Below are 25,689 nucleotides of genomic sequence, written 5' to 3'. Positions count from 1 at the left end.
GGCGGAACTAAAGATTCTTGTTTGTGCTGCTAAGTGGCAGCATTCATTGAAGGACAAAAGGAGGAAGTTGTAAACGCACAGCACGTCATTTGCACGTACTGTTTAAGTGGCAAGCTAACAGTCATATAGATTTCCAAGACTTTAAGGACCTTTTTTCACGACCAGCAGCCAACGAGGTATATTTTTCTAAGTTGTTAATTAGTCTTTCACGATATTAAGGTTAATTTGCATATGTTTGATATGACGGGATCATTTTGTGACATGTACCGTTTGTATCTGGTTGAATGTAAGTTCTCACGGCGTGAAGGCAAGGATGTATGAGAAACAAGTTCATGTATTGTCGTTATTGTCGGAAAGTTACTACTTTTCTCTCATAAATGTATAACATTATTCTCGGAAAGTTACTACTATTCAGCTCAGAATATACAGAGGCGACATACTCACTCCGTGTGACTCTGTGGGGAGCTCCACTGTGCCGGCGTCTGTCGTCATAACAGAGAGCGGTGGCTTGCCCAATGCGCATGCGTTACTTACGCTAAAAAATTTAACGCAATTATTGAAACAAATTAGCTGCCGCCGTTAGCTCGTTATTTTTGACAGCCTTAGTAAATACACGTGAGTATTAATCACAATGGAAATTATACGCACACAGAAATGCACAACAGTGTTCCTCTTTCACATTCAATTATGTCTAAATGGGAAGCATAAACTAAACACACACACACACACACAATTCCATTCCTCATCTGTGGTTGCCATGGTGACGGGTGCACTTGGGGCGAAGCCAGTGTGTCCCCGTGTCTGTTGTGTTCACGTGTGTGTGTGTGATGATCTGCCAACCCTTTCTTACTGAATCACAGCCCATCGAGGAAGGATGGAGGAAAAAAGGAAGGAGGGAGGGAGGAAGGAAGTGAGCAATAAGGAAGCATGGGTAGGACGGAGGAGGCAGGTGAAGGATTGGAAGTAGAGGAGGTCATGAAGGATGCATGGAGGAGGACAACAAAGAAGGAAGAAGATAAAGGATGGAGGGAGTAAATGAAGGAGATGAAGGGGGTAAGAAGGTGACTGCAGCTTCCCATCATCATCATCTTTGTGTGTGTGTGTGTGTGTAATGAATCCAAAATGGAGGCATGCGCAGCAGCTGTGATTGGTGCAATGAAAGCTGTGACTAATTAGAACGTCTCACTATGCAACATTCTTCAGTACACACAATAAAAACCATCCAACTGTCGTCAAAGATCCTCTATTTGACAAGAGTTGTTTCTTGTCAAGTGACATGAAAACAAGGATATTGCTTTGGATTCTCATATCCGCTTTTATTGTGAAGATATGACAACATGAACACACACACACACACGCACACACACACACAGGCGTGTGCAAAGCAAACAGACGCACACACAAGAGTTCTTTGCTGTGATAATGGAATGAGACAAGTAAGTCCCTGGAGAAGCACTGATCAAATCATCTGCACACACAGATAGAACACACACGCACACATGTGAAGATAAAGCGAGCCAAAAGGACAAGTTGTGTATTAAAGGGGATTTGACGAAGATTTAAGGACTCGGTGACAACAAAAGATGAAAATCAAACACAAATCTTCTTGTTTTCATTTTTAAAAAAAACATGACTCGACATCATAGTTTGAAAAAGACAACAAGTGTGTAGCGGCTAAACAGAAACACAAAGTCAAAGATCATCTATAAGCCAGAAGCGCTCCGCTGCCAGTCGAAGATGGAGGTCGTTTTCCAAGCACAACAGTCCAATGTTTGTCTTTGCTGCAGAAACAAGCGACGTCACAACGCCCTCGCGGGAAAAACCAAGAAAGACAAAAGCAAGAGTGACTGAAGGCCACGTTCAACCGCAGGTGATGGCGAACATCAGCGGCCGCCATCTTTCATCTCCGCTCACCAACACAAAATACTAACATCAAGACGTCGGAAAAAAGGAAATCAAATTATTGTGTCAGTCAAATATCTTCAGGAAGCCACAAGTTTCATCGTGAGCAAAGAGTTTCTATAAAAACAGACAGAAGGACAGCTGACGCCCCCTTGTGGTTGCTTTTAGACTTTCGGACTCATTCTGCAGCGAATATTCCTTACAGTCGTTTACAATAAGCATTAGCGCCTGATTTTGTGTGGTTTAAAAAATGGATTCCCGAAACTGAAAATGTTTTTGGTTTTTCGTATAAATACAACAACTTTTCCTTCGCTTTCATTGCAATGAATTCTGTGCAAAATAAAGAATTCTGTTACAAAACAAACATTTTTGGAGGGATAAAAACCAAAGCAAAAATGAGGATACGCCATGTTCTGGAGACAAATAAATATCAGATAATTCATTGCAGTCTTTAAAAAGTACTTCATTCAAGGTGTTCTTTTTAAAAATGAAATTAATAAAACATTTGTTGCAGTCTTTGAAAACTATTCATCTTTTATTAATGTGTTTTTCCTTAGATTGTGACCAATTATGTCTAAAAAAAAGTCTCAAAATTAAATTTCAATTAAAAATAAAAAAATAAAATAAAATAGAATAAAAATAAAAATTGGAGATGGATAATTTTCCTCGGACGGCAACAAATGAAAAATCTAAAAGAAATACAAAAATTAAATGCAAAAAAAATCTCATTACCAAAGGAAACAAACAAAAAAACAGTAAAACATTCTTTGCAGTCCAAGTCGTATTTTTTGTATTAAAAACAAAAAAATTGACTTTTCCGTAAAAGGTGATGAATAATGTGAATTATGTGTTTACAAAATATTTTTTTGTGTAAAAATAAATACAAATTGGAGATGCATTGTTTTTTCAGACATAATACAAACAAATGTAATTACCAAATGAAATAAGAAAGTTGTCATCTGACTGTTTTTCCACGTGATTTTTTCCACAGTATCAGTTTTGGAGATACTTGCTTTCCTTTAAACACGGTGAATATTGTGAAGACATTTCCAATTGTAGATACAGGATCTTCTTGGGCAGCAAAGGAAAAAGATGGGGGGGGGGTGGAGAAGACTTATCGTTGGCGCCACTCTTTCACGCGTCTTTATACGCGACCAAATGTTCCTTAGCGTTCACAGTGCGTGTGAGAGGGTGGGGCTCTGGGCCACTAGGGGGGCGAGAGGGCTTCGCTCAGCAGCTAGCATCATCGGTCGTAAACATCAAACATGGCCGCCAACCCAAATGAATAAAGTGAGGTGAAATTGTGCATTGTCAGCGAAGACTTAACGTGATTATAAGTAAGGTAAAAAAATGAAAAAGCAGGTCGTTCCTGGTATTAGTTTTGGGTTCTACGCCAGCATGATTAGTGTTAACAGAGGACACTTTTTTTGTGCTAACTCGGAAACAAGATGTTGGCCGCCGGAGCTGGACGATGATTGTCTCACTGCTGCCCCTACAGGACACGAGGAGAACAGGCGTAGTGTTACATCGCCTTTGGCCGTGCAACATGTTGTGCTTTAACAAATCCAACCAACGCTTTTTGGCATCTCGGACTGATTCTTCCGTAATAAAATAGAAACCACGTGAGCCACCACTCTTGATGTAAAGCAGCAAATTAGCTTTTAGCGAAGACAAGATACCCGACAACCCCGCGCCAAGGCGCCGAGGAGCGTTTGGCACTTTTTCCATCTGCTACCTGAGTCAAGCTAGCAAGATGGGCTAGCTTCGGAGGTTAGCTCGCTGGTTTCGGCTAGCTGTCCACAGCGTTCCCGGTTAGCCAAGCCCGGTGGATGCCGAGCTGCGTGGGGTCGCTGACTCCTTCCGATGATGTCACTTCCTGGCGTCTGTGGCGGTGTCAGGTGTCATGTCCTTCTTTGTCGCCGTGTCCTCGGTGGGCACGTTGGGCCCGCTCCCGTTCTGGAGCGTTTCCTGCTTGTACTGCTGCAAAGCCCGATTGACGGCATCTTCCACCAATCGCTTGCTAATCCTCAGGAGCTCCGCCTCGTCGGGCTCTGATCGGCGACGCCCACCTGTGATGAAGAGACAAAAAAAACACACCTTTGTAATCATTCATTCATTTTCTACCGCTTTTTCCTCATGAGGGTCGCGGGGGTCGCCTATCCCAGCTGTCTTTGGGCGAGAGGCGGAATACAGCCAATCACAGGGCACATATAGACAAACAAGCATTCACACTCACATTCATACCTATGGATAATTTGGAGTCGCTAATTAACCTAGCATGTTTTTGGAATGTGGGAGAAAACCCACGCATGCACGGGGAGAACATGCAAACTCCACACAGAGATGGCCGAGGGTGGAATTGAACCCTGGTCTCCTAGCTGTGAGGTCTGCGCGCTAACCACTGGACCGCCGTGCCGCCCCCTTTGTAATCATTTCATAGCAAAACTTCGGCACGGACGACAACATGGACTTGGAAAGCGATTGCGTTCATTTTCCAAAGGGCCAACAAGATGGAGGAATATTGTCGTGATCAATATTAAAAGTAAGTCACATAAACTTGCATCTATTTTGCATGAAATTACCATCTATAAACACCACGTGTTGCCTTATGCATCTCATTGATGTGATTTTTTGTGTGTGTTTGTGCGGCTGCAGAGGTAAGACGATACACCACCCACTGCTTCAAATTCTTGTTTTTTTTTTGAGTGTGTGGTTGTGCTTCCTAAAATAACAGCAGAAGAAAGCGCAACAAGTCTCTTTTATGACCTTTTCGCAAGCGGCGGCACCAAACAAAGCTTGGATCAATGATGGTGAATGGACTGATTGCTTTGGATCAAACAGGACACCAGACATCAGACATACATGTTCCATGAAATCATTCATCACTCATCAATTTCCTGATTGCAATGATAATGGATGGGATTCATTGTGAGTTATAATAAATCAGCGTATGATTGATTATTTTTTTTAAATGTATGTTTTGACGACACATACTTGAACGTTTGGGATGGAGCGTGTGCGGAGTCAAATCTGCAACATAAACACAAACATGTTACATAATAATAAAAAAAGGGCACATTCAGAGGGATGTCTCCTGGGTTTCCTGTCATAAAAGCTCCTTTGTGTGATAGCAGAAAAAGAAAAGATGCTGATGCAGCCCTATAGGACCCAAGGCTTCGTGAAAGCATCCTGAAAAGTTCAAAAGCATTGTTGTCCAGATGGGACATGCAAAAGAATGTGTTTCCTTCACTCACTGGCATATTTTGGACAAGTGGTTACCAAGGTGATGTTTCACAGAGCTTTCACGTAGGAGTGCGATAGGAACTGATTGGATGTTTTCATGAATGGTTATTACTACGAGCAGCAAGGCATGTAAGAGTGTGAATAATTCAGAGTGGAAACCTGCTGTGGGAATGATGATTTTTTTTTTGCCTTAAGGCCTTTCGTCAATTGCTCGCCTTACTGTGTTTGTGTTCAGACCAGCATGAATCATTTGGAAAGAAATTGTGCTAATTCAGGCCCCTGTAATGCTAATGGTAATTGTTTAATTTCATTTGAACATGCATCAGATTACAATTGAATGCATCACATAATCAGTTCACAGTTCCACATGTCCAAAAGGAGTAGGAAGAAGCAAAGCTTATTAAATCCTACCCCTCCATCTGGTACTTTTACAATCAGTAACTGTTACATTTGTTCACTTCCTGCTTTCCTAGTATTTTTTTTAAATTTTTGTCACATACCGAAGTATGAGGTGATATGAGCATCCAATGCCATAATGTGTACCATAGTAAGTGTCAATATAGTGATATATATAGCACATCATGACTGGTTCAAGACTCTTCATCCTTGTATTTAGCAAACATCAACTGCTTGTATTGTTTCTTGAATTGGCTCATCGTTGTGCATTGTTTGACTTCCTTACTCAATCCATTCCATAGTTTGATTCCACATACTGAAATGCTATGGCTAGCATAATGTAGTCCTAGCATAGAAGTGTTTCAAATGTACTTCTTCCCTGAGATCATATTTCTCCTCTCTTGTAGAGAAGTATTGGATGACATTTTAGCTAATTAGTCATTTTTAGATTAACTATAGATGAACTATATCAGCAAGTTGAAGTATTTGTGATTTTAGAAATAAGGAGTTAGTATGTTCTCTGTAGGCGGCATTATGAATTATCCTTACTGACCTTTTTTGCAGTACATTTAGCGAGTGAAGATTGCTTTTATAGTTATTAGTCCATATTTCCACACAATAAGTAAGATATGGTAGAACCAGAGAGCAGTAAAGAGTGTGGAGTGATTTCTGATTGAGAACAAATTTTGCTTTGTTCAATATTGAAATATTTCTGGCCACCTTATGTTGTATAATGCTGTAAAGAAATGTGCGTGTCGTGTTAGCGTTCCCATCCTTCTTGTCGCTGTTGAGATGCACAAACATGCTACAAGTTGCTGGAGAGAACAGGCAAAGCTGACAAAGCAGCAATGACAAAACCAGTGTGTGTTTTAAGGAGCCAGAGAGATCTGTTACTGTTTGAAGTGCCAACAGTGATTGAAGGCCAAAAGAATCCTTCATGCTTCAAGGTCCTGTTATGCAAAAGCGTGTTTTTAATGATGTTCCATCAGTAAAATGTCCATAGAGCCTGTTTATCAGCCCAAATGTTCACTGTTAAAAGTAGTTTTCCTTCCCCGGGCTTCGCTACACATCTTAAAATGCAGCTTGGTGCTCTGCCGACTATCCGTCCGTCATTTATGCTGTTTAAATTTGATGATTTTGCTTTCCTTAGGCTGACCTAGCATGATGCTGCAGTTAAACTGCCTAAGTATCATAGCACCTCTGACACTTTCACATATGAAAAGTATAGCTTATTTGGATCGTGGTATTCTTTTCACGTATCCACGCTGCTTTCGTTTTCACTCGCTACAAGACGGGTGACAAAGCGTACAGGCTGTTGACATCCAAACATTTTATTTAAGGCTTGAGAGCACTGCAGATTCCGTGTTTACATCTGGGCCCCGATAGACTCCGGAGAGCTTGAAAAACAAAAGTACTTCAAATACCAGCCTGACACACACATTTTATCTTTAGCGGTCCACTTCTCTGACACAAATTCCAGTCAGGCTTTTAAAATGTGGGAGGGAGGTGTTTTTTTTTTTTTTTTTTACAATGTAGTATTGGCTATGCAACACACGCACCCAATAATGTCATTTATAGCCTTAATAAAATTGGAGTAGCGCTGCCATGCACTACTACACTAACACTAAAAATGTGAACACATTTATTTTTGGCCTGAGCAAAAAAAATGGGGGATTTGGGCGAGGAAATTAGTGCAGGTGATGGCGGGATAACGGAAGGTTGAGGTGGAAGAAAAGATAGGGAGGATGGGTTAGATACAACCTTGAAGTACTAGTACTGTAAAAGACCAAGGACAGGAGACGGTCATCAAGTGGAGATCTGCAGCACTGATGATGATGATGGTGGTGATGGTGCGGCAACTTCCTCAGGAAATGCCTTTGACACGAGTTAGTGACTCAAAGTCAAGCTGCTCATGCTAAAGGTCCATGGCTAAATTCACTTCAGAGTCTAAGTTGTGCTTGAAATCTATCTTCACCTAAAAGTATTTTGTTGCATTTGGAGGCTCTGCTATGTTCTACTGCTGATTACTAAAGAACAATAAATGATGATGAAAGATGATAGTCTAGTCTTTCTTTCAATATTCAGTGTGCCTTGAAAAATCAGCCAAATTGGCCGGTATTGAAAGGGATGACTTTTGAAAATTTTATTAATAATGATTTGGGGTGCATGAGAAAGTGTGGCTCAATGACCACATGGTCATACACAGCAAGGGTAACACGCATGGGCTGACACTTTAAAGAAATACATCATGAGGTTGCCTACAGCCACAGCGGTTCAGGTGAATTTTTCTTTTTATCTAATTGGAGTACCCAGCGGTTTTCAGCTCCCACCTTGATTGAATAAAGGCTATAATTGGGGCTAAAAAAGTGGTATTTCTGTAGTTGTTTCACCTTGATTAGCTTAGCTTAGCTTGAACGGAGACGATGAATATTTCAGTGCTTTTACATTTGTTGAGTTTTAAAAGGAAAAAGATGAGTGTGCAAATAGTTAATACATGAGGAAATAGCAAAAAACTTGTCCGAGTCTCCTCTCGTCCCTCCCTTTCATCTATTGCACATGTAAATGCTTACATTTAGATGCTAAACACTGCACACAGCACCTGGATGGAGACGTCTCACTGTTCCATTTCTATCTGCATGCAAAGCTCGGCACCCATTCATGCACACGCCCAGTCTCCCAAGTCTCTCTTCTCACTGAATAACTAAAGTCTCAAGGCAAAGACAATCTGCAGTCATATTGACTTTTTCCAGCTCAATTCCAGAGAACAATTTGAGTGTTTGCTAGCAAACGTGCGTCATGCTGTGTGTTCGCTGGGGCCGCTGTCATCATATCACGGGGGGGGCAATACTCACATGCGATCTCTTCAACCTCCTATTGCTCAGCCCCTCATTAGTTTTCACCCCCAGCATTCCTCCTTTGCTCCCCCCCTTTTTCTCCATCCCCCCGTCAGCCCGCAAGAAGTAGGCCACAGTGGCTGGACTGTTTATGGCCGTGCAGCTGCAAGCGGTGAGAGAGCGTGTGGACACGTGCGTGGTGGAGGCGGGCGAATAAACAGGAAAACACGGCGCTAGGCCGCTTTAAATCAGAATTGTGTTTAACACACCCACACATGCACAAAGAGACACACGTGCAGTGTCAAAGTCTGCATTTATGATGACTTTGAATGCAAAACAAGCCTCCCGGTTCAATCATCAACCTGTGCAGCAGCGATAATGCAAGCACTTAAGTGAGCACGGTGCAATAAATGCGGCCCACTCATAGCAGCATGGCAGTTCACTTGAATCGACTGACCTTGTATGTTTCTTGTGTAGTGCTACCATATCGCTTTGTGTGTACAATAAGCACCAGTGTGCACACACTCAAAATTAAGCATTTTGCTATCTAATGCACATGAAGAGTCTATCTCCTTGCAAAGTACTCTGAATCGGTCAAATTGCAAGGGCATCGCTTGTGCACAGGGTCAAACTGCTGCCATCGTAAAAGCTTATCTGTACAAGCGATGCTGGAAGTTACCTTTTAAACCAGGGGTGGGCAAACTACGGCCCGGGGGCCACATGCGGCCCACCAAGCGTTTGAATCCGGCCCGCCAGTTGCTTTCTAAGTAACTTCAACTTTTAACATACAAACTGGCAACATGACTAGCAAGTCAGATGTCTGATTTAGTAAAAAATAAACAACAAAACTGTAAAATTAAATGACATAGTTTGATGTGGTGTGATGTTTAAAGTGCTCCTAAAAAAGGGACATGAGAACATACAACTGATATAGGATAACACTTTTACAGATAAAATTAGACAAATAATTCAAGGAAAATGATAAGCATAAAATAGTGTGTGTGTGTGTGTTAAATACGTATATGTTCTGGCCCCCCAGACAATTTTGTTAACTCAATGCGGCCCTCGAGTCCAAATATTTGCCCACCCCTGTTTTAAACCTTCGTAGCCGTCATGCAGGCCAGTCGCTACACATTCCGACTGTACACGGATACTTTGTTTGGCCTTCATTGCCGACATCGACTTTAGCCATGACAGCGTCTTCCACTTTCTTGAGTCACGTTAGATTGTATTTCCTGTTCGATTGGTTGTCATTGCATTTATAAACTTTGTAGTTACTGTTACATTTCCATCTCACAATGTACAATGTAATAGTGGGTGATGGTCAGTCAAAGCAAACGTCAAGTTCATGTCAATGCAGCGCCACTAAAGTCCTGTAGGTGGCCAATATTGGAAATGACATTAATCTATTCCGGACTCAAATGAGTACAGTTAATACCGATGGCAGCAGTTTATCATGGTTACAGGCCTGACCGCAATTTAGTAGGATTCAATATGAATAAGCCAAATATTTTTGTAAGTAAAACCAGTTTCTACCTTTCTAAATAAGTTTTTTTTTAACATTGTGAGAGCCTCGCAGACACAAAATAACACCCCCTTTGTCACATTTACACTCCTATTAATCTTTCTTTATAACACATTGTTGGTTACTATTATGCAGGCTCAGGGATCACTGCAAGGACATTAGAGACAGCAGATGCTCACAGCATATAACAAGCTAAGATTTATTTGTTCATTATTATTATTATTATTTGTTTATTTGCATTTTAAAACAAAGTAAAAAGACAAAAACATACCACTTCCACACAGAATAGGAGGGAAGTTTTTTTTGAATATCATGTCGGACATGCATGGCTGCAAGGTGATGTCTCATCGGTGTAAAATTACTTACTCCTAGAGGCCAGAATACTACATATCGCTTGTCGTTCTAGATTTTTGACTAATAACAACCACGAAACAGCAATTATTAATACATTTTTGGGAAACCGTGATAGAGCAATGGAGCGATGTTCGAACCGTGATGTTGCGAGGGATGATGTATAAGTGACATCATCACATTGTTTGATTTTAGGATTGTTGTAGTCAAACTCACACTGTATGTCGACAAAAAGTCAAAACACAAGACCGCAGTGGTCAGCCATCTAAAACAACTGCTATTTGTGTACGTGTCCATTTGGGCCTAAAACTCTTAGAAAGAGATCCAGGCTCCCATTGGCTCACAGAAAAGTCTACATAACTTCATTTCTGCAAAGCTCTTCATGCACTTTGCACCGGCAAACGTCTCAGAGTTGGGAAATCCACTTGCAACTGGGTTTCAACTGTATGAGATCAGGCCAGAAATTCACCCAGTGGTCTTGGAGCCATTCAGGAGCTGCCCATTCAGGCTTGAGACCGGCGTAATTGGCTCAGCGTATTATCCGCCTTAGAGACACCAAGCCCCAGAGCATGACACTACCACCACCATGCTAAGGAGGGACTTGGACTGGTGTGCACACACCTACCACACAAGTCAACTATTGTGTGCCACCACTGCAGCTAACAGGTCACATGCTAAGCACACGCAGCCGCCATCCGAGTGACCTCGTCATTCTCCGCTAAACACTGTCAACAGCGTGCTCTATTACAATTGTTCACACACACACACACACACAACAATAATGCTCCTTGTTGGCCATCATCTGCAGGACACGCAATCCCCCAAAAGGCACATAAGCGTGCACACACGTCACCGTGGACCTCAGTGGGTACGGACAACAGACACACACCCACACACATGGCGGACACTTACTGATTTTCTCCTCGGCTTGTGAGAAAGGGAAGCAGCATAGTTGACCCATGGCGCCTCCAACGACCCCTCTCCTCCCTTTTTTGAACCCCCTTCCTTGTTCTAAAAGCACATTTAGAATAAGAGTTCACTGTCCTACAGATCGATACCGGTGTGCCCGCGTACAGGCACGTGCACACACGCCGCAAGGATGGCGCTAAGAACGTAAGCGAGAGGATTAAAAACAGAAAAGGAGGGGGCTTGCCCTTTTTTCTCTCAGAAGTGAAGGCAGTAGAAAAAATGAACGAGTGGCTCCTCGCTTGTGCTCCACTTTGCACTGACACAGCGAGGAGGAGGAGGAGGAGGTGGAGGACGGAGACAAGCAAGAGAGGGCGGGAGATAGCTCTGTGTGTGTGTGTGTGTGTGTGTGTGTGTGAGTGTGTGCAGCAGAAAAGATGACTGAAATGTTTAATGACGGTGTACAACATCATGCATGGAGTGCGTCTGTAGACGATGCTAAAATCAGCGTTGGTGGTACGAGTGTGAGCAGGGCTATGAAAAAGGCAGCAGGAGGATGCCAGACTGCATGTGTGTGTGTGTGTGTGTGTGTGTATGGGAGGAAGAGGAGATGGTGGAGGAAGAGGAGGAGGGAGGGGTTACAGGCGCCACCCCTCCTTGTCACTGTAGCTTGAATAATGCCTAGTGAATAGCCAGCAGCTGTGGCTTGCTGCTGCATACGAATGCCTATTATTTTCATACTGCTTAGGTTGACTGTGTGTGTGTGTGTGTCCAACGTATTGAGAAACACTTTAACCCATAGCAAATCGTGCAAAGAGGCATAATGTGTTCTAAACTGCAGCCATTATTAAACCTGTACAGGCATTAGAAAACAAACTAGTTGTTACTAAGTAGTAGTTCCAAGTGTAAAAAGAAGCTAACCACATTTAAACATAACATCTAAGCATAACTTTGATAAAAGTGTATGGTGACGCTGGTGTCTTAGGGTACATTCACACTGCAGGGTTTGATGCCAAATTTAGATTTTTTTTGTTCAAATCCAATTTTTGTGTAGTCGTTGACATTACATAAAAAAATGTGACTTGGTAATGTGAAGACAAAGCATCCAAAAAGTGATGCGCATGTGCTAAAGCTTCAATGTATGCGCTCCTTTATGCCTTTCTAGCAATTTAAAGGACTTTGAACGGGAGTCAATATTAAGAAGAAAGAGGGCAAGAATTCTGGCTATGGCCGTTTGTGGAGAATTTGCTGTGACGTCTGTTCCGAGGTGCGTGTGGGTTGCCATTGCGGTGAAACGCATCACCGATTCTTTCAAAAAAAAATTTTGGATCTGTGAGTACCTTGATAAAAGTCCTGCACGGTAAACCACGCCTTTCCATTACGTATAGGTCGGATATATATATATATATATATATATTTCTCATTCTCAATTTAGCCATAGCTAAATTAGCCATAGCCATTAGCCAAAATATCAGCAAAAAAGCTGAGTGACCATACAGGTGGATCTGAAGTTATTTAAGGGTCCGATTAGGTCTGGTCTGCTGTTTTTATATCTTGCACAATTTATCCAAGAGGAGACTGCGGGCACAGTGGAGACTGGTTGGTGTAGTAGTGGGGTACCTAGTTTAGAGATAACCCACTAAAAGGTGCTTGTACTCTTTATAATGCGTTTTAATTATTCATGGATAGCCCAGATGCAGCTATGACGCCTAAAAAAGTCAAAGTGGTGCATTTCTAGTGGCCTTAATGCCGTTTTTACATTTCGACTTCAAGGCTCAGACAACATGCATTTTGTATGAAGCCCCCCACCCATCCTCAGCCCACTCCACTTCTCGTAAATGTGTGATGCATATAAATAACTTTTTTTTTTCACTTGTTTGTCACTTGGATTAAGTGCACTTGAATTTGTGCGGTGCCAGCACGGCCAAATGGAAGGCGTCCTCGCCAGGCAACAACAAGAGCGCCTGACAAACAACTGTTAGCTGTTTGTACCAAAGCCAAAGCAACGCCAAGACTAAATGTAAAAAAAAAAAACAAAGATCTGGCTTGTATTGACATGTACTCTACAGCTTGTGTCCTGGTTCCAAGTACTGTCTTAAACCCAGTACATCCTTTAAGGCTGGTTTCTTTCATTCCCTGCTTCCACCCGATACTAACATACAAAGTCATGTGTCCTTTGGCCACGTTACAATGCTTCTGGAGTCATTCTCATTATGGACTGGAGGCGTCCTGTTCACACAGCTGTTTAGTTGTTTACAGTGTTGAGTGGAGTTAAAAGCATGACAAGAGGCGCGTAGGAAAAAAAAAAAAAAAAAAAAAAAATATATATATATATATATGTATTTTTTTTTTAAAGGGTCTTGAAAAAGTAGAGGTCGTCCTATATTTGGGTCTTTACGGTTATTATATTGGACCCGGAGATTTTGATGTTTTGATGTTGATGAGTTTTGTTTGAATCCCATCAACTATTTTTTGTAAGTCGCTAGTAGCTAGCTGAGAAAGGAAGTTTTAGGATGCCATCCATGTTAGCACTGGAGTGATAATTCATCCATGTCTGGCGGCGAGTCTTCTACCACACACGATATTGACGAGGCTGCGTTGACAAACCGCTTCCCTCAAGGAACACGCAGAACTCACGTGTTGACCTTCAGGCTCTTGTTTTTATTTTGCTGCATTTGCTCTTTTGCATGATCGGGTGCTGAGGTTGCTCTTTAGCTAGAGCGTACATGTGACCTCCTCCCACGTCGCTATTTCTGCATTTTCTGCTTCTTTTGTGGTGAGAACACCTGTACCTGTTACGTACCACTGGGATGCCGTTTGTCACGTAGCCAACACATTTAAACACTTCTGCTTTTTTCTGCCGTGTTCAGCGGGAACAGAAGCTTGCAAGCAGCAGTGATAGCAGACTGCACGGAGATCTCGCTAAATGGAGGTCGGGCTTAAATGAATGAAGTAGAGACAATGTGGTCTAGCTCATTATAATGGATTGGCTGTGCTTTAATTAAATGTAAGTGCAAACAAAGACGCACCAGCGCACCCCATGAATAGAGGTTCTGGAAGTGTTCAGAGAGGGAAAAGCACCATCCATTCTTTTCTAATTCCTATGATAATGTAACCTCAGTCAGCTGTTCTCAGGACACAAATATCGAGTTCCTGTCCCAGGAGAATGGACTCAAGATGAGATTTATGGCTGTAATGATTTAGTGTCCTTGTCCTTTGTCTAATGCAGTTTTCACAAGTCAAAAGACAAGAAGTATTTCGTTTTTCGGGTCTAAAATCAGAGTTGTGTGTGTTATTTGTAATTCATGACACTGCCTTGCATTTGCTCTGACCTTCTGTTTTAGTCAAGACATCTCAGTGTAGTCGTGAAACAGGGAATGGATACAGTAGAATAAACTTGGAATTTGGTCAACAACATGCCTCCAATGTCACATAAAACTTTGGTGCTTGAATCACCATCACACATGGGTGAGATCTGAGGCTTATCTACACTCGTGATCAAAATCTTAAGAGTAGTTGAAAAATTGCAAGAATTTACATTTTACGCTGTTGGGTCTTAAAGGGGCCCTATTATGCTTTTCCTCTTTTCTGACCAATAAATGTTGTTACTGTGTTGTAGTCTCATGTTTTTTTGTTTGTTTTTTTAAACACAGAGTTCAACCGACGTCAACGCAGCCCGGGCTTCCTTATATGGGCATGCCCAGGCACTCGCTGTGCAAGCGGAGTGGGGGACTGCGACCAATCATAGCGGAGTGGGCTGGGTTGCAGGAGTACCCACAGGAGGGCCTGGGGCGGACTAAATTACACAGACCGTTTTGGCAGAAGGCAGGAAACACTGCAGGAAGAGGTGCAGAGTCTGGAAGATCTAGAAAGCTTGCTGTGTGGGTTTTTGTGTGTAGCTACTCTATAGGAGTCCACAACTCAATACCAATGAATATAATAGGTCTCCTTAGACAAACAACCATTCACACTCACATTCATACCTATGGACAATTTGGAGTGGCCAATTAACCTAGCATGTTTTTGGAATGGGAGGGGAACGCGGAGTACCTGGAGAAAACCCACGCAAGCACAGGACGAATCGAACCCAGGTCTTCCTGATCTCCTGATTGTGTGGCTTACATGCTAAGCACTCTCACCGTGCGGCCCAGAGGCGATATCCGACCACTTCTAAGTGATTTTCATGAAGGAAAAAATATTTTGAAATGGAGGTTGCACCATGGTGGATTCAAATAGCGGAATCATGAAAAGAATGAATCATATCCTATTATTGCTTTCAATATCTTTTCATCTGTGATGGAGCGGCGAGACTGGCCTTTTCTTTAGCATCCGTCACCCGCTTTTGTCTGTTACATGCCGCCCTCATTTTGACGCTTTTGTCTGGCCATCCAATCTTCAAGTCCATTCTCCATCATCCATTTCATCGTGACAATCAGACTTGTTCCAATTTTCCTGGCTCTGTCCTCTCATCACTCAGGTAGCAGCTGGACCTTCCTAACCTGGCCCCCCGGCACCTCAGAGTGCCCAACAATGTCACCTTCATCGACTGAGCCTGATGGAAGAGCAAGTCGGGCGGAGAGAGGAAATCGATGAACGGCATAAGGTCACGCCATGGAGACGCTCATTTGTACCAGGCTCGGGGTGAGGTATATTGACTTTTACCTGTCAATCACATGGAGATTTGTCAATCTTAATATTTGTATCCGTTTGTTTTCTTGAACAAAGTAAGAAGGCTTTTACTGGATGGTAGCAGCCAGCAGAGGGCGCAATTACTTCAGGTCTGGAGTGGATGAAAGATGAATTGGAGTGAGGTTCCCCAGGTTGGCCAAGTTAATGCATCCATACATTTGCATCACCCTCCACTAACTTGCTACTTATTTGCATGTGTTTTGATTTATGTTGTCACAGGCTTTGGCTATAACGTTGCCACCTTTTTTGTTTAACATTAACAAGGATACCGTCTACTTGGCATGTTTCTCGTTAGTCCTCACGTCACTGTGGCACATGAGAGCAAACATAGAAACGCAACAGTGTCACGCATGTTTAGATTCCCCCCTCCAAGTGTGTCACTGTAGAACAAGTCAAGCGTTTTCATGCTCAGTCTTTCACTAAACCCTCTCGACATATTCTGACAGCCCAGTGGTCCGCAAGACATCGTGACAGATGATTGACAGCAGGGAGAAGCTGCACAACGACAAGATTTTAGGTATGGATTTGTATGGATGGGCCCATTCCCTCCATAACGTTGTTAAAAAACATGTCTCTTGATTAATATCCAGGCATCAAGTCACAGTCTTCTTCTGGAATTGGAAACTAAACTAAACAACAACAGCTGGATGGAGTAAAATATGCTTTGCCACGTCTCAGGGACAAGCTGCCTAGAGGTCGAGCTAACAGCTCCCTCTGGTGGCTCAACATTGCACCTACTTGCCTGGTGTTCGCTTCTGGTGTGCATGTGTGTGTGTGTGTTCGTGGGTGTGAGATGTGTTCGCCTACTGACCGAGCTGCAGCGATGTCTCCGTGTGGTAGTATCCGTCCTCCTGCTTCTTTTTCAGCATGGAACAAAGATCCAGACGCTCCACCGTCTGGTTGCCGAAAAACCTGCATGTCAATTCACGGCAAATTGAGCTACAATGCAGATAATTATTTTTCAACTCATACCTCTCTGACTGCATTGTCTTTACAAAAGGAAGAATGTTTGATACAGCTCTTGCATTGATCTACGGGTCTACCTAAAGGAGTTTCCAATGAAGTCGTACCTGCTGGTGTAGTTGGAGTAAAGTGCCGGGTCCACTCGTTTTATTCCCTTCGAGAGACAAAAGAATAATCATTATCAGCCAAATATTATTCAAGAAGAAATTTGAAATATTTGGAAAATTAAAAAAAAAAAACCCAGCAAAAACCAAATTCATACTAATAATAGGCCTTTCATCTATATGACAAAGATGAGATGCAGTTTTATCTTGGAAAAATATATCAGGTCTTAGAAAATGTCGAAGTGGCATCCTTTCTCCATTTTCCATGTCCATGTGGCCTGGATCTGGGTGGGAAAAGTTTGGACACTCCTGCCTTGTTCTTACCTGGGACCTCAGTTTCGGCGCTTTGGACAGCTTCATAATGGTGAGGTGGGGTTCGAACCCGCGGCCGTCGCCTTGCAGGAGGCCCAACTCTTCAAAACGGCCGCGCAACAAGTCTGCAACACAAACATCCCCAAATTTCAAATGTCACCAAATCTCCTCAGACTTCAGTTCAGCCAACACCAAAGAATGAAGATGTTTTTTTGTTTGCTTTGTCTTTTTTGTGGCTTTCACTGTAATGCAATGTGAAGCTAATCCAATCCAATCCACTTTATTTATATAGCACATTTTATAAACAGAGTTTCCAAAGTGCTGCACAGACGAGTAAAAATAAAAAGTAATAATCCAAAACTAAAAGAGCATTTAAGAAATAAAATAATAAAATAGATATTAAAATATTAAAAACAAGAAACAAAGCAATAAAAGTATAAAAAATAGAACCAATTACAATAAAAACAAAGAACTAAAAGACACAGGACCATACGACTCACTCTGAGTTAAAAGCCAGAGAATAAAAGTGGGTTTTAAGACGAGACTTAAAGCTTTCGATATTGGGGGCCTTTTTTACTTGGGAGGGCAGAGAGTTCCATAGTTTGGGGCCGACCACAGAAAAGGCTCGGTCCCCCCTGGTCTTAAGTCTCATCTTGGGCACCACAAGTTGGAGCTGGCCCTCGGACCTCAGTGACCGAGCGGGAGAGTAAACTTGGATGAGGTCCGAGATGTATTTGGGGGCCAGCCCATTCAACGCCTTAAAAACAAACAATAAAATCTTAAAATCAATCCTAAAACGAACAGGCAACCAATGAAGGGAGGCCAGAATTGGGGTGATGTGCTCCCTCTTTTTGGTTCCTGTTAAAAGCCGTGCCGCAGAGTTCTGGACTAACTGTAAGCGGGAGAGAGACTTTTGGCTAATTCCAGAGTAAAGTGCATTACAGTAGTCCAGACGTGATGAAATAAAAGCGTGCATGACTTGCTCAAAGTGTTGCAAAGATAAAAAAGATTTAATTTTAGATAAAAGCCGAAGATGATAAAAACAGGATTTTATAACTGCATTAACTTGTTTGTTGAGTTTAAAATCACTGTCTATTATGACGCCAAGGCTGGTGGCTGAGGGACGAATGTTGTTTTGGAGGGGACCGAAGTCTATAGGGGGGCCTTTATAGTTGAGGAGGATAGCTTCGGTCTTCTCCTCGTTAAGCATTAAAAAGTTGTGAGCCAACCAGGCCTTGACATCCCTTAAGCACTCAAGAAGGGGTGTCAGGGGGGCATGATTATTTTTTGCGAGTGGCAAGTACAGCTGGCAGTCGTCCGCATACAAGTGATAGGAGATGCCATGCTTTTTAAGTACTGCGCCAAGTGGGACCAGGTAGAGGGCAAATAAAATGGGCCCAAGAATTGATCCTTGCGGAACTCCACAGTCAAGCGGAGCAGTGGAGGAGTAAGATCCCCCAAGTCCCACGGCAAGGCATCTCCCTGACAGGTACGACCTAAACCACTCAAGAGCAGACCCCCTGACACCCACACAGTTCTCCAGGCGAGATAAAAGAATGGTATGGTCCACTGTGTCAAAAGCAGCAGTCAGGTCTAAAAGCACTAAAATGGCTGAACCACCAGAGTCAGTTATTAAAAATAGGTCGTTAAAAACCTTTAAAAGTGCAGACTCAGTGCTATGAAAAGCCCTGTAACCTGACTGAAAAGTGTCTAAAATCCCATTCTCATCTAAAAAAGGTTGCATCTGTGCAAGAACACTTCTTTCTAAAATCTTTGAGATAAAAGGCAGTTTAGAGATTGGCCGATAATTTGATAAAATTAAAGGATCCAGACTAGTTTTTTTCAACAAAGGTTCAACAGTAGCCTTTTTACAGAAAGATGGCACGGTACCAGAGGCCAGGCTACTGTTGATGATGGCACACACAGAAGGACCCACGGTTGGCCACACCTCCCTAAAAAAGCGAGGTGGGACTGGGTCGATGGGGGAAGAAGAAGGCTTAAGACCCTTTACCATCTCCGTGATAAAAGCCAGTGACACCGGTTCAAACTGATAAAAACCTTTAGAGCACTGTGTCAATGTGGGCATATTAAAAGAGGGGGGTGATATATTACTTCGTACAGATGCAACCTTGTCCTTAAAAAACTGCATAAAGTTTTCACACGTTTCATATGATTGTTCAAGTATAGTGGATGGACTGGGATTTAAAACAGAGTCAATAGTTTTAAAAAGAACACGTGGGTTGTTAATATTGTCTGATATCAAGTCTGAGAGGTATTTTGTTTTCTCAGTCTTCACCACATTCTGATAATGTCTCCAACTGTCCTTGAGAATTTGATAGGAGACCTGTAGACCGTCTTTCTTCCACCTGCGCTCTGCTTTTCGGCATTCACGCCGGGCTGCTCGAGTGACATCGTTGAGCCACTCTTCTTGTTTAGTTTTGGGGCGCATGACTTTCAGAGGGGCTAAACTGTCCAAGACAGTCGCACAGGTAGAAGTAAAGCAGTTCATCAGCTGCTCGGTGTCCAGTGCAGCGTCGGAGGTCATAAAAGCCTCAGACGCAGTGGAGAACAGAGTGGCAAAGGCCGAGGCCGCGTCAGGCTTGATAAAGCGACCAAAGCGAACAGGAGCAGGCAGGCTGGTGTTACAGTGTGCATCTAAGTCAAACCTAACCGGACTGTGGTCCGAGAAGACCGCATCACCTACAGAGACGTTATGAACAGTAAGACCATAAGACAAAACGAGGTCTAAAGTGTGTCCATGTATCTGTGTAGCTCCTGCTACACTTTGTGTCAAATTAAAAGCTTCCATCAATTCTAAAAAGTCTTTTGCCATAAGCGTAGAAGGGCAGCAGACATGAATATTAAAATCACCCACAATTAAAATTCTGTCATACTTTATCAGCATTGCAGCGACAAAGTCAGAAAAGTCCTGAATAAAATCCTTGTTGTGCTTGGGTGGTCTATAAATGACAGCGCAAAGCACCCGCTCATGTTGGTGCAGTTCGAAGCAGCTCACCTCAAATGAGCCGAAAGACGCCACTGACAGTGGCTTATGGCGCAAAGACGCTTTTAAAATAATAGCAATACCTCCTCCACGGCCAGTGGTTCTTGGCGTGTTGATGAAGGTACAATCAGGAGGCACCAGCTCAGAGAAGGCAGCGGACTCACCGGCATTAATCCAGGTCTCCGTGATGAATAATAAATCCAAACCGTACGATTTGAAGAGGTCCTGGAGGATAAACGTCTTGCTTGACACTGACCGCGCATTCACCAGTGCACATTTCGTTGGGCACCTAAGTGCCGCTGAAACTGCACGGTTTAGCGGCCGAAGGTTGCCGGGGCTGACGCCGGCAGCGGCCCAATGAGGGCGGCGAGTACGCAGTACAGGGCATTCGTCGTGTTGCCCAACGATCGGCACCAGCCAGGCCCCAACGGAAGCGAGGAAACGCCGAGAGAGGAAGCGGCGAAAACAATCATTATAGTCGCTCGGAATATTATGTGGGGACCGTGCCACCTCGGGAGAGAATGCCAGCCAAGCTTTGAGTTTCACGAGTCTTCCACCCCGTGTCCCCCGGCGGCGTCTACGTTTCCTGGGAAGCGACGGCTCTGCCCGCAGCAGAAAGTTTGGCACATCGGACAGGTATGAGGGACGCGGTTTGTGTGACCCCCAATGTTCTTGTTTCACACATACTGCAACAATGTGCTGGATTTTAAGTAATTCTTGGCGGTTATACACCAGCAGAGAGTCTATGGTCCTTAGTATAATTAAAAAAACAAGAAAAGCCAAAGTGAGATGAGCGGGACGGCGAGCCAGACACACCGGCGCCATCTTGAATCTCACAGCCAGTACACTGGTGTCCAAAAAGGGCCAATTTTGTGAAGATATGCTAAGAAATGATATAATGATAATGTTCTTCTACTAACAATCATGATTTTATTCCCATAATGTTTTGATTTTCTTCTCTTAACATTGTGACATTTCTTCCCAACCTACTTTACTTTATTTTCAATTACATGATTTTATCTCATAATATTACAACATCAATTCTCAGACTATTGCCAACTTTTTTTTTCCTACTAATTTTAAAAATTAAATTATGGCAAATTTTTATTTTATTTTTGTTGATTTTTTTAATTTCTATTTTAAAGTTCTCCAGTTCAAAGACATGTCGGGGGACGCAAATGGCCCCCAGGCTGCACACTGGACACCCAAGCTCACCTGTTTTACCATCTTTACGTTACAGTTGTGTTGTGTATAGATTTTATCATGTCCACAGACTCTGGAACAGGTTATTAACAGATGCCATCATTTCCTATAGGAGGATTGAAACTGTCCGTCTGATTGGATACAATAGTTTTGACGTCAAAAATGAGGTAGTCTGCTGTGGCTGAGGCGCATCACAGGATGTAAAAGCAGGTACCTACAAGGTCGTGTGTGCACACACACGCACACACACACACAAACACACACACACAGCAGGAGTGTTATTTTAAGAATTGCAGCTCACCAGGGGCTGTAAGGTTAGAATGTAATCAATAACAGCGATGGAGGCTGCAGACGGGGAGGACGGGAGGGACGCTTCCTGTCGTCTTCTACTTATCCTGTTCAAAACAACCACCTTCATGTTGAGGAAGTGTAATTAAAAGGATTACGCTTCAATACTTGGCCTCCTGGAGTGAATAAAAGCACTTTTAGAGGAGTCATCAATAATGTAATCTACGTGGCTAATCTTGTGTCTAAAAGGTGTTTATCGCACGGTAGGGCAATTGAAGTACCTCGGGATGCTTGGCTGATTGGTCTAATTGCCCTCAGGGACTTATAATGTTTCTCAATAACTGAGTTGAGTGGAAAACACATTAAAAAAATCTAGAAAATGCGGAGCTGATGCATTAAATGAGTGGCGCACACAAGTCCCCTCCGGGGTTGTGAAGCCTCTATTCTTCAGATTTTAATATGTGCCTCATTCTTTGTGTCTAGTGTAAAGCCCAGGCAGGAAATTCCCTTTAGGAGGACCAGACCAAAAATCCACAAGAAAAAAAACACATGTATGTGTTTGAACATTTTCATAGTGGATTCCTAAAAGCAGCAGAACACGAAAGACGTGGAGGATTGCAGAGTATCCCTGTCGACTGTGTGTGTGTGGGATGTTCTTGTAACAAATAATAACCTCCTCTCACTTCCTGTTTACTTTAGCTTGATTTCAATTCAATTCAAATGTATGTTAGAATACGATAAACCAGAGGATAAGTACTTGGCATGTGAGTGTGTGTTGGAAATGGAGCAAGAATCCTCTTTTAAAATTCCGGCTTAATGTCATGGCCAAAAGCACGAAAAAAAAAAACCTACACGCAAAAGCTTCTGGAAACATCCGTGTTACAGGAACAGAGTCAAAGGCACGGCAAACGGGGGTACAAAACCTGATGAAATAAGAACTACATAGATAATATTTACATGTATAAATGTACATAGCAGTATATTTTCAGAATTTTTTATAATTTATTTTATAAGCGATCATTTAAATCACATTGATTTTGCATTACCGTTAGTTAGCTCATCAATAACAGGTACAGCATATGGCAACCAATGGCCACAACATTAGGTACACCTGCTCTTATTAGCTTCCACATATCAACAATTCCGATGGAAATGGAAATGATATGAACACCACAACACAAAAAAGTAAATAATGTGTGTGAGACTGACCTGCCAGGCTGTGCAGCGTGTGTCTGTGCAATCCGGGGGTCAGGCCGACAAACACCACCTCGTTCCTGAAGTGAGTGACGCCCGAGAAGGGCAGCACCAGATCCGCCCCCGCCAGCAGCTCTGCCAATGACGCCTCGACCTGGGCCAGCACCGCCGCCGCCCTGACGGTAATAACGCACATGTATCACGTCATCATACACACACAGTGACACAAAAAATCGCACACTAATCCCGACCCCCACCCCCTCTCATGTTACATAATGACGGAATGTAGTGATTACTAATGTGGGCATCTTCTACTTAGTGTAGATTAAACATCACTAAAAGGAGGCTTTTATATGACCGCCTTAGGCAAATAAAATATGACTCTATATAGCACATCATGTTTGAGGTCTGAGGGATTCCCTTTATTTTTTAATAGATGCAGTACAGTGGTATATTACCCCAGGAAATGAAGTCCTGACAGGGCATTTCCAAAAGTATTATTTAGCATTAGTATTTATTTACAACAAATATTTCATTGTACTCATTCATTCATTTTCTACCGCTTTTCCTGTATTTCTGTATTCATGAGATTTATATTATATGTCATAGGTGTCCAAAATATTTGGACCCACTGAGGGTTGCAAGGATGCGGGGGCTACATTATACTTGTGTTTCTCATTACATCTTTTAAGAAAATTACACATGCATCCATTTTCTGTCCTCACGAGGGTTGCGGGCATGCTGAAGCATAGTCTTTAATATTTCAACTTTGTTGTTTTTTTTCTCTTGCATAACCATTTTAATCTTGTAAAATTACTGCAGATTTTTTCATTTTATATATCGATACCTATATATAGATATAGGTATAGATATATAGAGACACAGACACACCTTTTATTATGACTACATTTATCTGATTGGCTGGCTGGAGTGCACAATACGTATGGTTCCCTGTCTAAATAAATAAATAAAAATGTTTTATTTGAAATAAATAACATTTAGGCCCTAACAAAAACACCATCTTCCACAAATAAATCCACCTTAACACTCTCCCCTGAAGGCTTGTTATTGCTATCTGGTGCTGAAAAATGTTTGGGTCTGATGCAGTAGTTTGCTGGGAGGCTCTGAAAGGAAGAGATAAGACAGAAAAAGTCTCCAACACAACATGTTGGTAATTAGTCACGGCGAGGTGGAGTATCTGCTACTTTTAGTCTCCACGCTTGCACAATACTTTGTTGGGCGCTGACATGATAAGAGCAAATAGAACAGAGACAAACTGCTGTTGGCGCCCTACACACATCTGAACAGTGTCGGAGACACGTGTCTATTCTGGGGCTTCTCTCAGTGTTCAGACCCTCCATGTTCCCAAATGTATGCTTTGAACATTATATCAGAGCTTTTATTATTATTAATGTTTAAAGTCAATATAATGCTATATAGTGCTTGTTGTTAAGGATTGAGCTCATACTATGAGCAGGCTTAAAAGGCAGACGCTTACACTCACATGTCCACTTGCTCTTGGTTGGCCAGATGCATGACGAGGAGTGTGATGTGGAGGGTGGGGACGGGGATCATGGCTTTGGCCAAGCGGGGTTCCTGCTCCAGCATAGCCTCTTGGACCATGGACACTGCTGAGCTTATCTGTCACAGGATTGCGGATGAGCCAACACCACTACCTGGAACATGAGCTTAATGCTTTTGTTTTGGTTTACCTGTGAACTGGTGATAGGGATGGAGATAAAGTAGTTAGGTCGTTGACTGGGTTTCTTCTTCTTCCTCGTCTCTGCGTCTTCCTCACTGTCCACTCGTCCGCCACTGCCGACACGCTTCCTCTTCTTCTTGCGTGACTCCCGCTTGAGGACTGGGGATAAACAGGGCGTCCATGCATTATTTTACATATGCAGTATATTTGATACATGTGCTTAGTTGTTCTCTTCCTTCAACTTACTCTTCTTGGAATGAGCTCCAGTGTCAGTCACAACTGTATTCACCTGGCCTCGGATGTCTTCAGAACCACCGTCTCCTTCCACTTCTTTCTCATTGTTGTTATTAATAATGTCATCAGCTGAGTGCTCATCATCACGGGAGATGCTGACAGACGCCATCTTGTTTATGTTGAGCTGAGAGCGACAAGCCCGCAAGAAAAAAATGCTTTCAGAATTGTCTGAAAACTCTAAAGAGCTTAAAGATCTGCTAAATTCATTACCTGTGGTCTTGCGTGACGATAAGAAATCCAAATTGATCGCACATTGATTGCTAAATTCTGGCGTGCAGTTCTGGGATGAGTCGACAGGAGTCCGAAAAGGAGGCGACCCAGGTGCATGACACACACTCAAGAAAGTTTGTTCGATAGGCTAATGTTTAATAACCGACTACTGGCCTGGTGCTTTAGATGCCACGGTGATTCAGTAGTAAAATGTAGCAGGCCTCGCCAGAAAAAAATAACACTTCAACGTGACATTTTGAACGTTTAAAAATGAATTCCACACCTGTCCAAATGAATCAAGCCGCCATGCTGGCGGAGCGGGTGTGAAGCTAGCAGGCTAGCATCTGACTTTGACGAAACTAGAAACAAAACTGACACAAGTATCATTTTTTCTTGTTCTTGTGCGATAAATCCCCTTGGCGGTAAACATAATCTTCTGACAAACAGCCAAAAATGAGGAAAACGGGACGTCTATCGATCGATTCTCGGCGACCGGAAGTACAGTCTGTTTGTAAACACAGTCTCACTTCCGATCCAGGTCGCTTGTCAAAATAAAAGTCGTATTGGAA

At 42.7% G+C, this 25,689-nt stretch overlaps 1 protein-coding gene and 1 long non-coding RNA gene across 6 annotated transcripts; one reads left to right on the top strand and one right to left on the bottom strand.

The window, feature by feature from the left end:
• The first annotated feature begins 66 nt into the window (after window positions 1–66).
• LOC131106847 (uncharacterized) lies at window positions 67–2,123 on the top strand. 3 transcript variants are annotated; one of them, XR_009120153.1, is made up of 3 exons: window positions 84–176; window positions 861–1,053; window positions 1,788–2,123. It is a non-coding gene; the product is annotated as an uncharacterized LOC131106847 (long non-coding RNA). The 3 variants fall into 3 exon arrangements; XR_009120152.1 differs by having other exon boundaries at window positions 861–1,061; XR_009120151.1 differs by lacking the exon at window positions 861–1,053 and having other exon boundaries at window positions 67–176.
• On the bottom strand, window positions 1,196–25,654 carry LOC131106845 (A-kinase anchor protein 7-like). 3 transcript variants are annotated; one of them, XM_058056304.1, is made up of 9 exons: window positions 25,121–25,653; window positions 24,863–25,034; window positions 24,627–24,775; window positions 24,419–24,555; window positions 22,930–23,090; window positions 17,238–17,350; window positions 16,917–16,963; window positions 16,658–16,758; window positions 1,196–3,971 (listed from the first exon to the last, which is right to left on the bottom strand). In XM_058056304.1, the coding sequence occupies exons 1-9, from the start codon at window positions 25,235–25,237 to the stop codon at window positions 3,772–3,774; spliced, it is 1,197 nt and encodes a 398-aa protein (XP_057912287.1). In that variant the 5' UTR covers window positions 25,238–25,653; the 3' UTR covers window positions 1,196–3,771. The 3 variants fall into 3 exon arrangements, with proteins under 3 accessions (XP_057912287.1, XP_057912288.1, XP_057912289.1); XM_058056305.1 differs by lacking the exon at window positions 1,196–3,971 and adding an exon at window positions 4,168–4,932 and having other exon boundaries at window positions 25,121–25,654; XM_058056306.1 differs by lacking the exon at window positions 1,196–3,971 and adding an exon at window positions 12,677–15,819 and having other exon boundaries at window positions 25,121–25,654.
• Between the last annotated feature and the right edge of the window lie 35 nt (window positions 25,655–25,689).

This window comes from Doryrhamphus excisus, chromosome 19, assembly GCF_030265055.1.
Source record: "Doryrhamphus excisus isolate RoL2022-K1 chromosome 19, RoL_Dexc_1.0, whole genome shotgun sequence".
Lineage (NCBI taxonomy): Eukaryota > Metazoa > Chordata > Actinopteri > Syngnathiformes > Syngnathidae > Doryrhamphus > Doryrhamphus excisus.
This window is presented reverse-complemented; position numbering and strand designations above follow the sequence as displayed.